General features: G+C 39.1%; 1 protein-coding gene and 1 pseudogene across 8 annotated transcripts in view; both read right to left on the minus strand.

Moving 5' to 3' along the window:
* LOC111331585 (uncharacterized) overlaps window positions 1-21658 on the minus strand; it is a 31150-nt gene extending 9492 nt beyond the window's left edge. Inside the window, exons 1-17 of one of the 8 annotated variants that reach the window (XM_088753779.1) lie at window positions 21454-21658; window positions 21162-21239; window positions 17520-17618; window positions 16791-17048; window positions 14242-14340; window positions 13513-13770; window positions 13285-13368; window positions 10105-10140; window positions 9631-9666; window positions 9157-9192; window positions 8682-8717; window positions 8208-8243; window positions 7734-7769; window positions 7069-7287; window positions 2760-3011; window positions 1869-2194; window positions 122-560 (exon numbers count right to left, since the gene is read on the minus strand). In XM_088753779.1, the coding sequence (XP_088609905.1) occupies window positions 122-560; window positions 1869-2194; window positions 2760-3011; window positions 7069-7287; window positions 7734-7769; window positions 8208-8243; window positions 8682-8717; window positions 9157-9192; window positions 9631-9666; window positions 10105-10140; window positions 13285-13368; window positions 13513-13770; window positions 14242-14340; window positions 16791-17048; window positions 17520-17618; window positions 21162-21239; window positions 21454-21493 (2368 nt within the window). In that variant the 5' untranslated portion in view covers window positions 21494-21658. Of the gene's footprint in view, window positions 1-121; window positions 561-1868; window positions 2195-2759; window positions 3012-7068; window positions 7288-7733; window positions 7770-8207; window positions 8244-8681; window positions 8718-9156; window positions 9193-9630; window positions 9667-10104; window positions 10141-13284; window positions 13369-13512; window positions 13771-14241; window positions 14341-16790; window positions 17049-17519; window positions 17730-21161; window positions 21240-21453 lie in introns of all 8 variants that reach the window. The other 7 variants (XM_088753787.1, XM_088753780.1, XM_088753781.1 and 4 more) reach the window with 7 other exon arrangements.
* LOC148735695 (uncharacterized) lies at window positions 15652-16727 on the minus strand (annotated as a pseudogene).
* Window positions 21659-21948: the final 290 nt, after the last annotated feature.

Genomic DNA, 21948 nt, shown 5'->3' on the forward strand with positions numbered 1-21948 from the left:
TTCCTATCAATATTAGATGCAATTACGAAAATAACAACTAATACAATATTATATCCTTGGTAGTAAACCTCTTTGTCATCATTCGCTGTAAGCTCTACCTTAACATCACCACTAAATTTACCTGTGATCACGGGTGTGGGTCTCAAGGGATCATCAGGTCCCCGGACTGGGACTGAACCAATGTAAAACTCACTGTATGTTTCTCCGACTGCTTGGAAAACGTTATCCTTAAACACCAAACTGTCGCCAGTAGACACATTTGCGCCGGCTCCAAGGAGAATAGTTACTTCTCGCCAGCTGCTTAAGTAGCATTCTGCACCAACTCCAAAAATAGCAACTGTTGCTGCATTAAAGAAATTTTCGCAAGTTTCATCGTCATTGGCAATGTCAGTACTGATGTCGAAAAGAACCAGTATCGAGGCGGCTGAGTTACTGAACTTCACAGTGGTGACGTTGGGAGCGCGTGCATAGGCAGTCAGAACAGCGCTACCAACGGTTACGAGTCCGCCATCCATGGAAAGAGACACAGTGAACCGGACAGAGGTAACAGCTGCTGGTGCCTACGAATTAAAGGAAGGTTAAGGTATACAGTTTGACAGAGTAAAATGTGTTATTTATTAATGGCAGATATTAGATCTGAGCCCGCGTAAAAGCGGTTTTGTCTGAAGATGCACGGAATCGAGGCACTTGGGCCAAAGGCTTTGTAAATTCTCAAAGGTATCACTGTATATTTCAAGATAACTCGCATTTTACGCAATGTTTTTACTTTTATCGACAATCTGAAGCATTCAAAAGGCAAAGATAGCAATGGTTAGACATTGTATTGCATTTGGATGCAACAACTGGAGTGATAAACCACATTGCAAGCATCTTTCGTGGCATTCACTGCCACTGAGCAACAAGAAACTTCTGGCGACTTGGTTAGTCAAGATTAAACGGGAAAACACGCCCGTAAGTAAAAATTTCTTTTATGCAGTGAACATTTTGAAAAGGAAGACTTTTCCAAGTCATATGCTGGCCGGAAAGTAAGTCGTAAGTCAGACTCAGTTCCGACAATATTCAGTTTCTCCGAGCAGAAAACCAAAGGGAAGGCTCCGAAGGAAAGATGCTCGATTGATGATGACTTTCCGGCCAAGATGTTGCAGCGTGGTTTATCGCTCCGGTTGTTGCATCCGAATGAAATACAATGTCTAACCATTGCTATCGTTGCCTTTTGAATGCTTCAGATTCTCGATAAAAGTAAAAAAATAGCGTAAAATGCGAGTTGTTTTTAAATATACAGTGTTACCTTTGAGAATTTACAAAGCCTTTGGCCCAAGTGCCTCAAGTAAAAAAATAGCGTAAAATGCGAGTTGTTTTTAAATATACAGTGTTACCTTTGAGAATTTACAAAGCCTTTGGCCCAAGTGCCTCAATTCCGTGCACCTTTAAACAAAACCGCTTTTACGCGGGCTCAGATCTAATATCTGCCATTGTTATTATTGGTGTTCAGGAATCACCAGAGTACTCCTTTGATTTCAAGCACTGCGTCATGTAATGACAATCATGGCTTATCTAACCAAATATGTCGATGTGCGATGATTCTTTTAATAACACTGGTTTCACTAATGAGCATGGCCAATCATGCTAATTATTACTTTGAATGTCTTTTTCATGAGGTTTGTTAAATCGGGTACTAGATCTCATTATCCGCAGGAAAAGATGCAAGGCAATCAATCACAGGTGACCATCGTATGTCAGGTTCTTTGAGGAAGCAGAAGAAAACTTCTTCGCGAGTCAAAATATTCCTTAGTTATCCTTCTAAACAACCATGCTACATCAAAACAACTGATTTTCACCCATCTTCCCTTTCCGGAATAAACACTTACTTTGCATTTAAGGTGAGTTTCGTTTACAAAGATGAGATCTTTGCTTTCGTGGGAATTAAAATAACACACGGTCTCTTTCCAGTTAAAGAAGCCGTCGCCAATCAGCGTCACGTATTCCGGTAAGTCGTCCTTGGGAATTTCGTATGGCGTGACATTCCTCAAAGCGAGGTTTAAGCTATTGTAGTAATATACTGGAACTGACTCGTTGACTTTCACCTGCAGTGCACCATCATGGACAAGTATCACTGAGAGGTTGTATTCACCCGCTGTGTAATTGGTCCATGGTTGAAAAACGCAGCGAGCATGCGTGAGATTTCTTTCGGTGGCTTGAAGGGTAATTTTTAAGGACATAAGAAACAATTAGTGACAAAATCTCCTGAGGAAGGAAAGTGAATCACTCTGCTCGTATAATGTCATCTTAACTTTTAGGGGTTCATAAATGTAGTTGGAGACCCAAGGAGACACAAGGCGCTTTCAACCTTTTTCTCTCTAGGCAAGGACCAAGAAGTGAATTTCTCTTTACGGTGGTACAACATTTCCAAGCGTAAATGCAATTTGCATATATTCTTTCAATCAGAAGATTAACTTTCCGGTCCATTCCATGACGTCATCATAAAAGACGCCATATTTACGTCTCGTGCGTGAATTTAGAACCGTGTTTATTCTCATCTTGGCCGTTATCACTTAAGTTTTTCATTTCCAACTGAGCGTATGCATTGACAGGAGGAAAGAGCACACAAGAATTTACCCTGGTTTCAACATATAGTGAAATTGTTTGATCGATGAAATCATGTGTTGTATAGGAACTTTTAGTTTTAAGCAAACTTCGCTTTGTTTAGAATGCAGAGACAATGAACTTTGTTTAAGAGAAGCCTGGTTGCCATTACGTACCTGTGGTATTGAAAACCTCTGCTCCGCTTTCTGGGTTGTATAAGGCACACACAGTCTTGATTCCTGCATCTAATCCAGCACCAATTACCCAGACATTAGGTTGGCTGCTCGCAATGGTTTGTGGAATAGTTCTCGCAAGTGCCGTGCACGTTGATCCGTCTCCTCCGCACTTGCCGCAAGCATCGTTTACGAGACCGCTGTTTGGTACATCGTCGCATCCTAAGCATGTCGAGTTGGTCCCATTACACACACCTGTTTAGGTTTGGAGGAAATCAAGAGAAGAGGCGAAAAGAGAATATTCTTCGATTCATCAACCCATTAAAATAGCTCATTTGCTAGTTGAGCGCTTTGTTGAGAAGCCTCCGAACAGGAGCGAGGCTGCTAAAGTTGACTTCGTGGATTGCAAACTTGGCAGTTGCTTGCATGTAAATCACCTTCCGTTTTATTTTTGTTTCATTTTGAACGGAATGCTAACCCTCCTTCTAAGTCTTAGTTATGTTTCTCATGAATATATGCTACTCAACTGTCGGGAGGTCCGTATTGGGAAAAACTGTGCCCTCTGTCTTGGATACCCCCCTCGGCCTACGGCCTAGGGCGGTACTCAAGACAGAGGGCACAGTTTTTCCCCAGTATGGGCCGAACTATGCTGGTGAATAACATTTTTATTTTTTTCTAACTCATAACAAAATTATTGCCAAAAGAACCCGAATGATTTAGGGCTACAATTACGAGGTTGATTAAGGCCCCGTCCACACGTGTCCGGATATTTTTTAATCCGCAACTTTTTCTTTCCGGATACGAAAATATCGGTGTCCACACGTTATGTGATCACAGCGTATTTGCCCGTCCACACGTCTTCGGATTCACTCCGTATTCACTTTAGTACCCAGGATGACTCTATATGTGTTGGTTACGGTGCATGCGCTGTGGCATTTAGCAGCCGCGGGAATTCGATGTTTCAGTTTACGTGCACCAGTTCAAACAGTTAAAAGCATGTCGAAATCAGGCAAGAAAGCTAAAAAGAATGAGGGGAACAAGCCAGAATCATTCATATGGAGCGACGACTAGGAAGAGTTGTTATTGAACGTAACAATATAGTACAAAGCTGCAAAATCTATGGAGAACCTTGAGTGGGAGTCGCGCCAGAGTAAATATGGCAATATTTTAGATCGTTTCGTAAATCACTATTTACCTTTTGATCGGCGCCCATATTTAACTTTACGCGGTAAACAGTGGCCCCAATTTTGTGAGGTCATCGTATCAGAAAAAATCCAGATTTGATCGTCCACACGTATCCAAAATGTTATCGGATTAAAAAATTTCCACTCTGGAGAGCGGATTAAAAAATATCCGGATTTGCTTGCGAATTCGCCGGATACCTGTGGACGATAGCCGTATCCGGGAAGAAAAAGTTGCGGATTCAAAAATATCTGGATACGTGTGGACGGGGCCTAAGGGAAAATGCTCCATAAACTTGACAATTTTTTAGCGAGTGGATGATAAAGAAAACAGACGTTATTCAAAATAAAGAGAAAACTTTCAACGAAACTTTTTTATTTGTAAAGGTAACTTAAAAGGCTTCCGAGCAAAATTTGAAACAGTTCTTGTTAAGTAACTGTCATGATGTGACAGCTGTCGATTAAGGAGAATAAAATCGTATGTACAGTTTTGAATAAACAATAGTACTGGTATGACAAATACACACGAGTTAAATGACCATGCGCCGATCTTGTCGTAAAAAAAAAAAACACTCAGAGGTCTTACGGAAAGTATTGTTTATGTCCAACGACGATTAATCTTCGAGGATTTACCACTTTTTCGTTTTAAAACGTCACGGAAAGTCAAATTGTGACGGTGAATGCAAATGTCTGTTTTGGAGTTGTCAGTCTGCTTGTTTGTTTTCTGCAATGGTGTGTGTAAATCTCTTTCTTCCACCGAAAAGTTGCAGTGAGACTCTTTTCAGCTAGACACAAAGGGATTAAATGCGACTTTTAATAATCGAATTCCTTGTATTTCTGTTGTGAAATTTACGGTAGAAATGTCCAAATTCAAGGGACTTGCAAAGGATGGGCGAAGTGTGTTTATAGAAGAACTCAAAACTTCGCTTAATGTTTCACGTTTCACAAACGAACAAGTTGCGATGAAGAATTCAAATATTAACGAATGAGAGTCATATCGATTAGCATAACTGTTAACTGCAACTACCTCTCGTTTTAACTTTCTGAGTTACTTTTTGTGAAGGATTATTAGATAAAAAATTGTTTTAAAGCCGCGTTTTAATCTTTTAAAAACAAATTTAGTACTACAAAATTTATCTCGTAATCAATTTTTGCGGAAAAATTAAAGTGATTTGAGAGCGAGAGAGAAGAAAGAATTAATGTTATTTATCGTCAAAAAGTCATGACCGAAGTCTATGATTAAAAATTCTGCTCAGCCGGCAAAATAAGATAAATTTATGAAAAATTGCAACGAAGCTTGAGATGTTCTGCAAAGTGACTCAAGAGAAACGGATGAGCCATCCGGCATGCTATGAGCAGGCCGGATAGGAGAATACTGCCCGCTCTCGGAACCAATCAGATCGCAGGATCTGTAGAGTACCGCCCGCTCACGAACTGAGAAAAAAAGATGCACAATACTTTTCCTTGATAATAACGAGTCATCGTTTACCGGTTCCAACTGCATACATTACATTACATTTTTACATTTATATAGCGCAGACTTATATGTGGATATATTCAGTCGCGCTTAACAGTATCGTAAGGTTGGGATCGGACGTCAGCAGTTTTATCATCATACATTTTTATCAGCATGCTACAAGTCTTCATCAGGCGCCTGATGAAGACTAGCAGAATGCAGTCGATACGTCGCGATTCACATTATAAGTGACCACATCGTTAGACAAACGACGATACTTTATTATTAATGTACTTTACCACGATGACCAAGCACAACCTTTTTATCAAAATTACTTTTCCTTAATCACAGGGGGCCCATACAAGCGGCGTGTCTGGTCGTTTGTTCGAAATATAAAGAGATGTATGGGAGAATATTGAAGAAGGAGACAAGGGTGTTCGATTTGGAAGCCGGGCGATTCTAATTTCTAGGTGAAAATCGGCTTCGCGCTGGAGCGGTCGAAAATGAGCTTTCCACCCTTGTCTCCCTCTTATACAGTAAAGTAACAGTCAACGCAAAATCTACCAAATCGCTCAAATTCGCAATTTAGAACCACAGAAACGACAATACACCGCAAGTGAGGTAGGTTTATATTTATTTTAGGCCTTAACATAGACATTCCTTGATATAAGTTTACGATATTACGACTCTTCAATATTCTCCCATACACTTCTTTATATTTCGAACAAACGACCAGACACGCCGCTTGTGTGGAAGCCCTGTGCCTTAATACGTCACTATCCAACCATTTTCCTTACGCATGAAGACGTGGCAGGTGTTTTTAAAGAAGAAAAACAAAACTTGTAACCTTGAGAGGTTACCTTTGTGGATAACTCGACTGGTGTAACGCAAATAGTGTCGGAGCTGAATTCGAACGCACGTACAATCATGCCAAAGTCCAAGTTTAATCCAGCAGATGTAAATACAATCAACCTATGATTACTATGCCAATAGATTGTGACTTCGTGGTTCGAACTATAAACGAAATAGGACGACAACTACCTAAGTATAATGAGCTATAAGAACGTAACTGTAGAAACAAAGAAACGACTATGTAGAAAACTAAAAGCCCAAAATAAATGGACAATGTGACGAAACTAAGATAAAATAAACCTAAATTAGATGTACAGGAACCTACTTTAGTCAAGCTCCTAGAGGAGACAACAGCATGCACGGTAGCAAGAAAACTTTTGGTAGATAGCTGTAGCTCGTAGCCGATCGCAACTATCTCACTGAATACACTCACGTAAACCTGAAACCTAAAACCTAACACGTGTAGGAAAACGGAAAGAGTCCCTACGGAACGAGCTAAATTACGTGATGTATTGACCAGTGAACGAAACGTCATGTAAAACTATTAGCTGGTACCAACACGTAACGAGTAAACGAAATATACAAAAACGCGTTTAAACCTAACAAAACTTACCCTATCTTTGTTTCGAATAGCTTTTTAAAATTTAAAACGGCGAAACAACTCAAAAAAGTCGAGTCACGCTGATTTTATCAGAAGACTGAAGTTGATCTCAAGCTAAGGAGCAATAGTTATGTTTAATCATTCTCTCAGCACACCGAACCTTATCCTCACATTACACTTCAAAAGGAGAGACAGAGAGTCATGACAAGGTAGGTAACATACCACATGCGTCGATCAAGTAGTTCGCTATCTTCCCCGTATTGCCACCAGTACACACATTGCAGTCGTCGAGGGTTGCATTCCCGTGACAGTCACCGCGACAATCCTTAAAAGGGTTTTTTTCGCCAGGTAAGAGGCATTGATTGCATGTATCGATGGAAATGTTAGCACTACCATCGCAGACACCGGTACAGTCTACTACAGCGCCACCATCACAATCACCTAAAAAAAAAAAGAAAACAGAAACACTTCATTTCCACCTGGCATTTTTATAATGAAAGAATACAGATGCAGAAAAAACTTCGACTGGCTGGATGCGAACTTGTTCGTTATTCATCACGAACTAGGCGTTCAGTTCGGGTTTAGATAATCCAAATTGCGAGCTTAGCGCTTAGACAACTCTGCCACGAAGCCGGCAAGCGAATGAATGAAACAAAGAAAACCACCGTGAAGGTTGTTATAAACAAAGATAGGGAAAAAAACTTTGCAAGATAAGCATGGAAGACCACCCATCAAACGTAGGCTATACATGACCTATCGTCACGAAGACGTATAATCATAAGACGTGTAATATGGAATAAAGTTTTGAATTACATAGGCAGCCTATAGGTTGGTATAACAAAATGAATAGTTGTGGCACTGTGTAATATGCTTACTGCATCACGTACCATTGCAGTCTAAGACCGCGCTACCATCACAAACATCTAAAAGAAAGAAAATACACATCATTTTCATCCGGCATTGTTTACAACGAAATATACTTATGCAGAAAAATCTTCCACTGGCTGAATGCGAAACAGTTCGTTATTCATCACGAACTTGGCGTTTAGTTCGGGTTTAGACAATCCATATTGCGAGATTAGCGCTTAGACAACTCTGCCACGAAGCCGGCAAGCGAATGAATGAAACACAGAAAACCACCGTGAAGGTTGTTATAAACAAAGATAGGGAAAAAACTTTGCAAGATAAGCATGGAAGACCACCCATCAAACGTAGGCTATACATAACCTATCGTCACGAAGACGTATAATCATAAGACGTGTAATATGGAATAAAGTTTTGAATTACATAGGCAGCCTATAGGTTGGTATAACAAAATGAATAGTTGTGGCACTGGGTAATATGTTTACTGCATCACGTACCATTGCAGTCTAAGACCGCGCTACCATCACAAACACCTAAAAGAAAGAAAATACACATCATTTTCATCCGGCATTGTTTACAACGAAATATACTTATGCAGAAAAATCTTCCACTGGCTGAATGCGAAACAGTTCGTTATTCATCACGAACTAGGCATTCAGTTCGGGTTTAGATAATCCAAATTGCGAGCTTAGCGCTTAGACAACTCTGCCACGAAGCCGGCAAGCGAATGAATGAAACAAAGAAAACCACCGTGAAGGTTGTTATAAACAAAGATAGGGAAAAAACTTTGCAAGATAAGCATGGAAGACCACCAATCAAACGTAGGCTATACATAACCTATCGTCACGAAGACGTATAATCATAAGACGTGTAATATGGAATAAAGTTTTGAATTACATAGGCAGCCTATAGGTTGGTATAACAAAATGAATAGTTGTGGCACTGTGTAATATGCTTACTGCATCACGTACCATTGCAGTCTAAGACCGCGCTACCATCACAAACACCTAAAAGAAAGAAAAGACACGTCATTTTCATCCGGCATTGTTTACAACGAAATATACTTATGCAGAAAAATCTTCCACTGGCTGAATGCGAAACAGTTCGTTATTCATCACGAACTTGGCGTTCAGTTCGGGTTTAGATAATCCAAATTGCGAGATTAGCGCTTAGACAACTCTGCCACGAAGCCGGCAAGCGAATGAATGAAACAAAGAAAACCACCGTGAAGGTTGTTATAAACAAAGATAGGGAAAAAAACTTTGCAAGATAAGCATGGAAGACCACCCATCAAACGTAGGCTATACATAACCTATCGTCACGAAGACGTATAATCATAAGACGTGTAATATGGAATAAAGTTTTGAATTACATAGGCAGCCTATAGGTTGGTATAACAAAATGAATAGTTGTGGCACTGTGTAATATGCTTACTGCATCACGTACCATTGCAGTCTAAGACCGCGCTACCATCACAAACACCTAAAAGAAAGAAAAGACACGTCATTTTCATCCGGCATTGTTTACAACGAAATATACTTATGCAGAAAAATCTTCCACTGGCTGAATGCGAAACAGTTCGTTATTCATCACGAACTTGGCGTTCAGTTCGGGTTTAGATAATCCAAATTGCGAGATTAGCGCTTAGACAACTCTGCCACGAACCCGGCAAGCGAATGAATGAAACAAAGAAAACCACCGTGAAGGTTGTTATAAACAAAGATAGGGAAAAAACTTTGCAAGATAAGCATGGAAGACCACCCATCAAACGTAGGCTATACATAACCTATCGTCACGAAGACGTATAATCATAAGACGTGTAATATGGAATAAAGTTTTGAATTACATAGGCAGCCTATAGGTTGGTATAACAAAATGAATAGTTGTGGCACTGTGTAATATGCTTACTGCATCACGTACCATTGCAGTCTAAGACCGCGCTACCATCACAAACACCTAAAAGAAAGAAAATACACATCATTTTCATCCGGCATTGTTTACAACGAAATATACTTATGCAGAAAAATCTTCCACTGGCTGAATGCGAAACAGTTCGTTATTTATCACGAACTAGGCATTCAGTTCGGGTTTAGATAATCCAAATTGCGAGATTAGCGCTTAGACAACTCTGCCACGAAGCCGGCAAGCGAATGAATGAAACAAAGAAAACCACCGTGAAGGTTGTTATAAACAAAGATAGGGAAAAAACTTTGCAAGATAAGCATGGAAGACCACCCATCAAACGTAGGCTATACATGACCTATCGTCACGAAGACGTATAATCATAAGACGTGTAATATGGAATAAAGTTTTGAATTACATAGGCAGCCTATAGGTTGGTATAACAAAATGAATAGTTGTGGCACTGTGTAATATGCTTACTGCATCACGTACCATTGCAGTCTAAGACCGCGCTACCATCACAAACACCTAAAAGAAAGAAAATACACATCATTTTCATCCGGCATTGTTTACAACGAAATATACTTATGCAGAAAAATCTTCCACTGGCTGAATGCGAAACAGTTCGTTATTCATCACGAACTTGGAGTTCAGTTCGGATTTAAATAATCCAAATTGCGAGATTAGCGCATAGAAAACTCTGCCACGAAGTCGCTAAGCGAATGAATTAAACAAAGAAAACCACCGTGAAGATTTTTATTTACAAATAAAGGAAAAAAAATTTGCAAGATAGGCATGGATGAAGATCTCAATGGGGTCAACCGTCAATCGTCAAATGGCCAAAATATTTATTGCCAACCGTCAAAAATGCACCGATTTTACCGTCAATCGTCAAATCTCTCAGATATCCTTAATTAAGAACTAAACGATTGCCTTAATTGGGATCAAGTTCTGCTATTTATAACTAAAATCCTTGATATATCATAAAAATACATTTATGCAAGTCCTTTTAAAAACTGCTAGTAGGGAGTAAAACTGGTCAGCGACAGAACTGACTTCCGGTGGGGGAACACTTCCGGTGTCGTAAAACGAAGGGAGATGGACAGGACGCTAGAAATTATCGCCCTATCTCCTCCCTAATAGCTATCAACAAGATATTTGAACTCCTGTTGAGCAATCAGGTGACAAGCCATTATGAAGAAACTTTGTACTACAGAATGACAGCTTACAGAAAAAGACATAGTTGCGAGACAACCTTGCTTATTGATGACTGGAAGCAGGCTCTTGATAGTAAGCAACTGGTATCAGTACTATCTACAGATATGAGTAAGGCCTTCGATTCTCTCAGCCACTCTCTGACGGTGAAGAAACTAGAGGCTTATGGATTTGGAGGACGATCACTTAACGTTATGGGATCATTTTTTCCGGACAGACTAAACCGAGTAAAAATGTGTGATGCTACTAGCGACTGGATAACGATGGAACGGGGATGCCCTCAAGGATCGTCTTTCGGTCCCTTACTATGGAACATCTACCAGAACGATATGTCAGCTCATGTCAAAGACGTAAATTTAACAATGTATGCTGATGACCATCAAATGTACGTCAAAGGAAGGGAACATGAAATAGTACGATGCAGAATGAAAACACAGGGCTAGAAAGCACTGTCATGGTATTCGAAAAAATTTCTACTGGCCAATCCAGACAAGTTTCAGTCTCTAAACATCAATCCACGAAAACTCGATAAAGATAAGAGCGACAAAATGCTGAGTATAAACGATCTAGCTAATGCAAACACAGAACCAATCAAACTACTAGGAGTTCATATAGATGAAAATCTCAACTTTACTGAGCATATTAGCAAATTATGTACCAAGGTAAGCCAGAAAGTTGGAGTACTCTCACGTCTTCGGAACTTAATAATAATAATAATAATAATAATAATAATGAACGTTCTTAATACGCATTTAAGAATCTCAATGCGCTTACAATAATATTTACTAAGGTTGAGATCGGACGTCAGCATTATCAGGCGCCTCTGGCAGCCGCTTTAGTCCATGTAACGACCTCACCTTTTCCCACCCATCCCACCCCAGGGGAGGACATCCATCACACAGTAATCTCGTGCGTGGGAAATTAACGTCTCCTACCCCTAACCCTGCAGGAGACGGGACCTCCATTTATTCGTCCCTATCCGAGAAGACTAGAATATCTAACCATTTCTTGATGTTGAGAAAGGAAGCATATTCTTCTCAGTTAATTTTAAGACCCTGAGTGTTGGTCCGGCCGGTATTGAACTCTCGACCTCCCGCACGGCAGTCCGGCGCTCTCCCAATTGAGCTAATACCCTGCAAGGCCAAGCTACTATTGTATAAATCTTTTATACTGCCATATTTAACTTACTGCCATCTAACCTGACATTTTTGCAAATTATCGGACAAAAGAAAGTTAGAACGATTACAAGAACGAGCCCTAAGGGTTACTTATAAATCCCACTCTGCTACGTATGAAGAACTCCTAAGGTGTGCTGATATGCCCCCTTTATATAATGGACGGCTTCAGGATATCACAGCACTTATGTACGAAGTCAAACATGGTCTTGTACGCGACTGCGTTTCTGAATTATTTGTTCGCAAAGGCTCTACACATTCGCTACGGAATAGTGACTTTGTATTACCACGTTTTGAAACTATTTGCTAAGGCAAGCACTCTGTCAGATATCTCGGGCCGTTTTTGTGGACAAAACTCACTAATAATCAAAGGGATTCACCAAATTTATGTGTTTTCATAAACAAAAGAAGAAAACTGAACCTAGACGAGATTGTAATTAATCACAGCATTGCTGTAATCTTTGTAGTCAATAGGAATATTTTAGCTTTCTAAGCTTTAAATTTTACTCATTTTCGTGTAAATATACAATTTTTATAAGTGTATTTTAATTATAGTGTCCCTAATTAGTCTTCTTAGGTTAAGCCCAAAGACACTTAAATAAAGGTCTCACTTCATTAATAAAAGGTGTCATAAATTAACAGTTCTTTACAAATGCGTCATCATGAAAAATTACAGCCAAATTCGCGCGTCTGGTTTGTTTTATAGGCGACATTTCCAAAAATTAACCGTCATAACCGTCAAATGACCTAAAATTTAACCGTCAACCGTCAAAAGGGCTTACTTTCAACTGTCAACCTCGACTTAACCCCCTTCCCTCCTATTGAGACCCTCATGGATGACCACCTATCAAATGTAGGTTATACATAGCCTATCGTCATGAATATGTATGATTACAAGATGTGTAATATGGCATAAAGTTATAAATTACATAGGCGGCCTAAAGGTTGGTATAACAAAATAAATAGTTGTGGCACTGTTTGATATGCTCATTGCATCACGTATAACTGTACTCTTGGACCGCGCTACCAGTGAATAAAACAAAACAAAAAAAAAGCACCATGAAGATTGTTACATACATCAGCTACAGGAGAAAATATGTAAGATAAGCATGGAAGACCACTCATCAAACCTAGTTCAAATGTAGCTTATCGTCATGAAGAAGTATAATCTCAAGATGTGTGGTTTGGTATAAAGGTATAAACTACATAGGCAGCTTACGGGTTGGCGTAACATATTGTCGATATTGGTGGCACCTTTTGCTACACTTAATGCAGCACCTACCTTTGCAGTCAAGTTTCCCTGGACAATCTGTTGGTGGAACGGATGATGTTGAGACATAAGACGTTTTAGAGATGCTATGGGTATCTGAAGATTGACCAAAAAAGCTTAGTTAAGATCTACTCCAATGACATAAAAGCTGTATAATTTACAGAATGTAAAGCTCATTTTCATTCCTGAAGAGTTTAGAGACAGGAATTCCAAACTAGAATTATAATAAGTTTTACTCACGGTTCATGCACTCAATCTCCACCCAACAAGGCACATTTGGACAATAAAAAGGCTCAAACACTGAAGAATTCGGTGCGAGCCATGGAGTCGAAGAGTTGCTCACTGGCGTGATGTTTACGCTCTGCGTGTACGCCATACCTGAACCAGATGGGGAGGGGTTCACGTGAGGTGATACACTCATGGACCCTGAAGACATGTTGTAATGAACTGGGGAGGGCATTGACGACATGTTGTACATCTTGGAAGAAGTGGCATATCCTTTAATAAAAGAAATTAATTGTTAATACTTTCGCATGGTGGATATTACACGCTTCTATTGTGAGGAGAACGGCATTGCTTGATACAGTCTCCAACACAACTTAATATACAATTTTCCATTTATTACGAGTCTTTTCGCGCTCCCCTTCTCTGCTGCATTCGCAATATTGTTTTACGTATCGGTTAATCCTCCAATTTCTTTATCTCAACTGTTTACGGTTTTCTATGAATTCTAAGAACCTTGTTATGTGTAAATGTTTCAGTCCATTAGAGTTTTTTAACACCAAATACAGTAAAATGTTACTTTCTTAAACTCTCTCCCTAAGGCAACAGGTCCACTTTGTAACAACAGTTGGCATTTCTTTTCCATAAATAACTCACTTAAAACAGATCATTTTGGTAGAATTATTAGGAGGAAAACTGAATTTGGATTCTATCGTTGTCTTTCAGTTGTATTTCTCCACTACTCACCAGCGAAATAGTTGCATTTGCATACATGGTAACAGTGTGGTGGCAGCATAGGCGAAGAGGAGACTGGGACAGAGTTGCTCATGACGTGGGACATTGTACCTGAAACATTCATAATGTCAGCAGTGTAATATTCATTGACCGACCCATTGACTGACCAATGGATTGAATCAGTGACCGTAGAAAAGTTTCCTTTAGACATGGAGTAACTCACTGAAAAAAAGGACAAGTTTATCAATTTAGATAGAGTACTCCAGATTTCTATTCTTCAGTGGAATCCTGCTTGAACTCATACACCTCATACACAGTCCTTACGTGGAGTAATACACCTCATAAAAAGAAGGATTTGTTGAATTGTTACTCGTTTACCCACCCTTTTGTGGTCTTCCGCTGGAGACCGCGGGCTTCGATAATTTTTTTTTTTTCCTGTAGCGGCCATCTTAGATTTGTTATGTTTAGAGCTCGAAATAAATAATCTTATTTGACGACTTATTCCTGTTTATTCAAACGTTCTGCTATTGAGTATACACCTCATGGCCGTGACTTGAAATTTTTGACTAGGGCGCAGGAGAAACAACGATGCGAGAGCTAAAGTTTCCTCGCCCGAGCTCATGGAGTTTGGCACTCTCCCCAGTCCCCAGATGCGTTCAGAATTTTCAATCAAGGAGGCGTGGGTCTTGCAAATGACTGGAGAACTAAAATGAACCACGAAAGGACGATTTTCCTTGTATTGGCTTTGCTTTTGTTTGTCATTTCGTGAAGACGAACCTTTTGGTAGCGAAAAGTTCGAAAGGTTATATAAAATAAAGGAAGAGACTGAAAGATATGACAAAAATTTCTTCGAATATTTTTGCCCCACTGCCAGCCACGGCTGAATGCTAACCAGTTCGTTACTAATTACGAACTTGCCGTTCAGTTCGGTTTTAAATGATCCAAATTGCGAGTTTAGCGCATAGAAAAACTCTGCCACGAAGCTGCCAAGCGAATGAATAAAACAAAGAAAACCACCGTAAAAGATTGTTATATACAAATAACGGAAAAAAACTTTGCAAGATAGGCATGGATGAGGGTCTCAATGCCGAGTAAAACCGCCAACCATCAAATAACCAAAATATTAATTGTCAACCGTCCAAAACGCAATATTTTCTGCTTTTCCTACACTTAATGTAGCACCTAACATCGCAATCAAGTTCCCCTGGACAATTTGTGGGTGGAATGGATGATGTTGATACATAAGACGTCTTCTAAAGAGATGCTTTGAATATATAAACAAAGTTGAAATGGTAAATTGGCCACCGTTACGATTTTAAAAGCTGACATTTCGAGCGCTGGCCTTTCGTCGGAGCGAATAGAGGAATTATGGGTTGTGTGCGCTTTTAAAGGCAGAAAATGGAGCTACGTTTTTGGTGAGAACATGGCAACGAGAAAAACACGAATAAATTAGTGGAATGAAAAGCGTTCGATAATACCTGTGGGATTTAGACTGCCGGTTTGAAAGATGAGCTTTTTTTCAATAGTTTTACGGCTTTCCGTGCTACCTAAGTGTAAGGAAAGACCGCAGATTTCCATATGTTGCTTAGAATGATTAGGTAAATTGAAGAGTCTAGCGACTGGTTTCGATGTGTCCTTGTCATTCCTCTCCACATCGCGAAAGTGTTGTCGGAATCGATTACCAAGTCTTCTGCCCGTTTCGCCGATGTAAATTTTTTTGCAATAAGTGCAAATTATGCAATGGATTACATTGGTGGAGATCCACGTGTAGTGATCGTTGATTTTAATGGATCGTTTGGGTCCCGATATTTTTTCAGTGTTGTGAATGAAAGGACACGTTTTGCATCGTGTACGAGCGCATTTAAAAGTGTCTTGTTGGTAATTAGTCTGAAGAGAACTTCTGACCAAAAAATTGCCCATGTTTTTGTCGCGTTTCAATGAAATGAGCGGGGGCTGCGAAAAGAGAGTGCTTGTCTCTGGATCGTTTTGAAGTAATTGAAAGTTTTTAAGAATGATGGATTTAATTGAGTTGTTGTGAGGGTGAAACGTGAGAGTGAATGGAATGCGGTTGGAATCTTCCTTTAATGACGTTTGTAGTGCTGAATGTCGATTAATAAGTTGGGCGCGGTGGTAGCCCGCTTGAACGACAGAATCAGGGTATCCACGTTTATCGAAAAACTGGCACTTTGACTCTGGTTTGTGGTGGAAATCAGAGTCATCACTATATAAAAGACAAAGTCTTAGAAACTGAGATGGATACAAAGACGAATACAACAAGTATTTTTGCTAGTCGGTAGGTTTGAAATACACACTAGTGCATAAACCATTGCCTTCAATTGAAACTTTGATGTCTAAAAAGGATAAAGAATTGTCAGAAAGTTCCCAGGTATATTTCAGATTAGAGATGCTATGGTTATCTGAAAATTGACCAAAAAGGCATCGTTAAGATCTACTCAAATGAAATAAAAGCTATATAATCTACAGAATGTAATGCTCATTTTCATTCCTGAAGAGTTTAGAGGCAGGAATTCCAAACTAGAATTATAATAAGTTTTACTCACGGTTCATGCACTCAATCTCCACCCAACAAGGCACATTTGGACAATAAAAAGGCTCAAACACTGAAGAATTCGGTGCGAGCCATGGAGTCGAAGAGTTGCTCACTGGCGTGATGTTTGCGCTCTGCGTGTACGCCATACCTGAACCAGATGGGGAAGGGTTCACGTGAAGTGATACACTCATGGACCCTGAAGACATTTTGTAATGAACTGGGGAGGGCATTGACGACATGTTGTACATCTTGGAAGAAGTGGCATATCCTTTAATAAAAGAAATTAATTGTTAATACTTTCGCATGGTGGATATTACACGCTTCTATTGTGAGGAGAACGGCATTGCTTAATACAGTCTCCAACACAACTTAATATACAATTTTCCATTTATTACGAGTCTTTTCGCGCTCCTCTTCTCTGCTGCATTCGCAATATTGTTTTACGTATCGGTTAATCCTCCAATTTCTTTATCTCAACTGTTTACGGTTTTCTATGAATTCTAAGAACCTTGTTATGTGTAAATGTTTCAGTCCATTAGAGTTTTTTAACATCAAATACAGTAAAATGTTACTTTCTTAAACTCTCTCCCTAAGGCAACAGGTCCACTTTGTAACAACAGTTGGCATTTCTTTTCCATAAATAACTCACTTAAAACAGATCATTTTGGTCGAATTATTAGAAGAAAAACTGAATTTGGATTCCATCGTTGTCTTTCAGTTGTATTTCTCCACTACTCACCAGCGAAATAGTTGCATTTGCATACATGGTAACAGTGTGGTGGCAGCATAGGCGAAGAGGAGACTGGGACAGAGTTGCTCATGACGTGGGACATTGTACCTGTAACATTCATAATGTCAGCAGTGTAATATTCATTGACCGACCCATTGACTGACCAATGGATTGAATCAGTGATCGCAGAAAATTTTCCTTTAGACATGGAGTAACTCACTAAAAAAAGGACAAGTTTATCAGTTCAGACAGAGTTCTCCAGATTTCCATTCTTAAGCGGAATCCTGCTTGAACTCATATACCTCATAAAAAGTCCTTACGTGGAGTCATACATCTCATACACAGTCCCTGCGTGGAGACATACACCTCATACACAGTCCCTACATGGAGTCATACACCTCATAAAAAGAAGGATTTGTTGAAATATCACTCGTTTTTCCACTCTTTTGTGATCGGCCGTTCGAGACCGCGGGCCTCGATACTTTTTTTTTTCTGTAGCGGCCATCTTAGATTTGTTATATATTGAGCTCAAAACAAATAATTTTATTTGACGACTTATTTTTTCTGCTATTGAGTATACACCTCATGGCCGTAACTTGAAATTTTTTGACTAGGGGGCAGGAGAAACAAAGCGAGAGCTATAGTTTCTTCGCCGGAGCTCCTGAAATTTGGCACTCTCCCCAGTCCCCAGATTCGTTCAGAATTTTCAATCAAGGAGGCATGGGTCTTGCAAATGACTCGAAAACTGAAAAAAACAACGAAAGGACGATGTTCCCTTATTTTCTTTGATTTTGTTTGTCATTTCGTGAAGACGAACCTTTTAGTAGCCAAAAGTTCGAAAGATAATATAAAATAAAGGAAGAGACTGAAAGATATGACAAAAATTTCTTCGAATATTTTTGCCCCACCAGGAGCCATGGCCTTGCACCTTACGGCTGCAAAGGACCATTTGTCTAGGAAATAGCGTGGGAGATTGTACTAGGTATTCGATATGTTCGTTTCTCGAAAGTCCTGCATTCCCGCAATAACTTTATGGAATGAATACGAGTCCTATCTCAGCACCAGTCCATCCCCCTTTCTTTTTCGCGAGATCTAATTTTTTTAGTTAAAGATCTGTTAAAATCTCGACATAGAAACAAAATCTGCTTCTCGAGCCCTTTAAAGCAGTTTTTCTAGAAACGGGCACTTGAACACAGGGTTTCTTTTTTTAACGCCCTGTGTTGTCATTTCATAAGGGTTTAGTTTGAGTACTAATTGGAAGTCACTTCATGGAGACGATTTCAAATTTGTTTATGAGCCACGTTGCCATGCTAGCCACCTGCAAAACGGATTCCCTGGGATGTCCTTCATTTCCCGGCGCGATTCGATATGGAAGCCTCCAACGAAATCATTCAAACGCGTTAAAAATTAATATGCTACAAAACTGTATTTTGTTCGAAATATTTTTTATTCTTCGCTAGGCATTTGAGTTCATTCTTGATAATTCGCTCGACAATTTTGTTCGTTTTCGTCAGAAAATATAGCCAGCACAGCGCTTTTCCATGTGATGGATCAGAGTTCCGTGATTACTTTGACCTGTCAAGAAGGTGCTTCTCAGAATACTTTGCATATTTTAAAGTATTACCACCTCATAAATTTTCTGTTTCTTTGTTTTCTTCTGAAACCATAACAAAGTCATAAGAGGGCGGTCTAAGAATGGTCGTCATGTGACAACTTCTGGAGCCAAATTACAGCGGCAATTAGAGAAGCAACCACGGTGTAATAAAAATGGGAATACTTTTTGAACAAGAACCGATTACTTTCTGGAGCACCGCGTGGTAGATTCAATGGCGATGCTTCTTCGAATTGATTCGGTACTTTAGAGAACTTAGTTTCATTACATACTGTTTGTCAGCACAATTTTTCCTTTGAAATTAGGATTATTTCGACCTCTAGTGAATTCACAGCTGGCCTTTCATTTCTTTCATCATTGCTCAGGAGGTAGTAAAAGCCAATTTATTGCGTAAGCTCTCGTCAATCCAAGTTTGAGTTTCATCATGGCAAGCATCAAATTCATTTTATTTCTTTGCTTTATGCGAGAAGAAGTGGTAGATTGAAGTTTGGTTGAAATTCTTGTCGTCCATTTTAATTGGTGTTATCTACGAGCTTGGCTGGGTTGAAACCGAGTGCAAGGAAATACTTTCTTTAAAGATTTATGCAATAAAATAAGAGAAAACGCTCACAATTTCAGGGTGGCAGTATAGAGTTGGGTGACTATTCAGATACGTTTTTTTAAACTTCACAATGACTCCTCCGAAAGCAGTATAGAAAAGATTTGTAAATTCCAAGTGTCTAAAACAGATTTCGAAGCGAATTAAATGAATGCCGATATCTCTTGTATTTCTAGCGATGGTTTTATGTGACACCTATTTCTCTGAAACTAGCGGATTTGGTTCAAACTGGAGAGCTTTTCATCGCGACATAAAGTTTGCCTCTCGCAATAGTTTACTTCGCATTACTTATTGATATGCTATCCATATTCATTAAAAATTCTGCGTTACCAAGGTAGTCCGAATTTTGCCAAACCTTTATTGAGATTTGTGCAAATATGAAAGCGAATCTGTCAAACTTTAATTAAAATAAGGTCAGCAATTTTCAATGTTTGTACAAACATATCTTATCAAACCATTGAATGCTTAAGCATTTTACCCATAAATGATGACACAAAAATTGTTATACCGTCGCGTGCGTCATGAAACTTTTGCTCTTGACATGACATGAAATGATGATTAAATTCTGTCCACGTATCTTGAGTGAAAAATCATGGTATGGATGTAAAATATCTTACCACGGGCCAATTTCTTTTAACACTTAATTAATTTTCAATAGTATAAGCAAATGTTGAGATTCGAAAAAGGATTTTGCGAAAGGCGAGGGCATCCTAATTGAAGTAAATTATTCAACTTACCGAGCAGTTGTAAGAACTTGGTCAAGCGTATCTTTTGCAGTTTTTTTTTTTTTTTTTCTGATTTGGCAATTTTTTGCCAATCAACTCATATACCGCGTTCCTTTTTGGTTGAAATGTTCTGTAATTCTATGAAGTGAAGTGAATACTGAAACTGCTCCGCTGCGCCGAATTCACAGATGCCTTATTTTGAGTGCTTTCCACAGTTAATTTCGCGATCCATTAGTTTCTTATGGCATTGATTCAGTAAAGAGAATTTTAAATTAGTGTAATTTTGGTATTCAATTCCTTCCTATCAATCGTTTCCTGACTCGTTGAGTTCAACTAAAAAACTGCCCCAGTTAAGATTTAGAAAACGAAGAAACCTTAGGGAAGGTTTTAGTTCAAAAAGTGGAAACGAACATAACCTGTTGGAAAAAAATGTTATTTTCAAAAGCAAAAAATACATCTCTAAATTAACATTTTGATCAATGTGCTACTCAGGCAGCTGTGAATTTAAAAATGAATTTTGATAAATTCTGACAAATCGTCAATCTTAGGGCGAAGACGTTTTAGAAGACAAGTTTCCGCTTCGAAGGAGGTAGAAAAAACATTCGCACACTCACAAATAAATTTCAAGTCAGAAAGGAAGTCTTACCTGGGGACTACAGTTTAAATGAAATGTAATTTTCTTTCAGTGTGGTAGACTTTAAGCTTTTAATACCTACCCGAAGAGCTGTCACCATTTGCCGTAGATGGGAAGGCGTTAAAAATGCATATCTTGACGATTAGCGACAGAGGAAGAGCTACGACAAAGAAAGGCAAAAGTTCTTCTCCTTCAACAATTATTTCCATGATATTGCGTTACGAATCAATGAAACATTAAATAGTATATTTCAACAATTTTTTTTTTAGATACGAGATAAACTTCTGATAAAAGTTCAGTGTGTTGGTTTACAATGACAAGATACTTTATAGAGGCAAGTATAGGACTATAGGACGTGAATAGATTACACGTACCTTTCTTGGCATCCAAAATCGTGCATTTTAAATGCCCCATTGCTTTACCGATTTCTTTTCTTTTTGCTTCGTTTCTCCTTTTTACTTATCAACCCTGAATTAGCGGGAAGAATCTATCTAGGTATGGACTAAGATTTTCAAATACCTTTTTGGAAAAATCTCAATTTCTTAACGCTCAACAAAAATACATCGGCTTTTTGTGGACATTGGCGAACAATTAATGAAACCCGAATTTCCTCGGGCCCCATACGGCTTTGTTTACGTAAATTTTGGTTGTAACTATGGCACCAAGTGTGAGAAATATAATTGACTGGGATGAACACGATGCATTAGAAACAATGAAGTGATTATGGTAAGTATGTGGGATGCGAAAGCGAAAAACAATTAAGAGTGAACGACTTTGCTAGAAAAAGCAATTTCTTAAAGTTCCAAGTGTTTAAGCCCGTTGTTGTCACAAGATTGAACCATAACGTTGCAAGAACTCAAGCTGAGGTG

This window comes from Stylophora pistillata, chromosome 3 (genome assembly GCF_964205215.1).
Source record: "Stylophora pistillata chromosome 3, jaStyPist1.2, whole genome shotgun sequence".
Taxonomy (NCBI): domain Eukaryota; kingdom Metazoa; phylum Cnidaria; class Anthozoa; order Scleractinia; family Pocilloporidae; genus Stylophora; species Stylophora pistillata.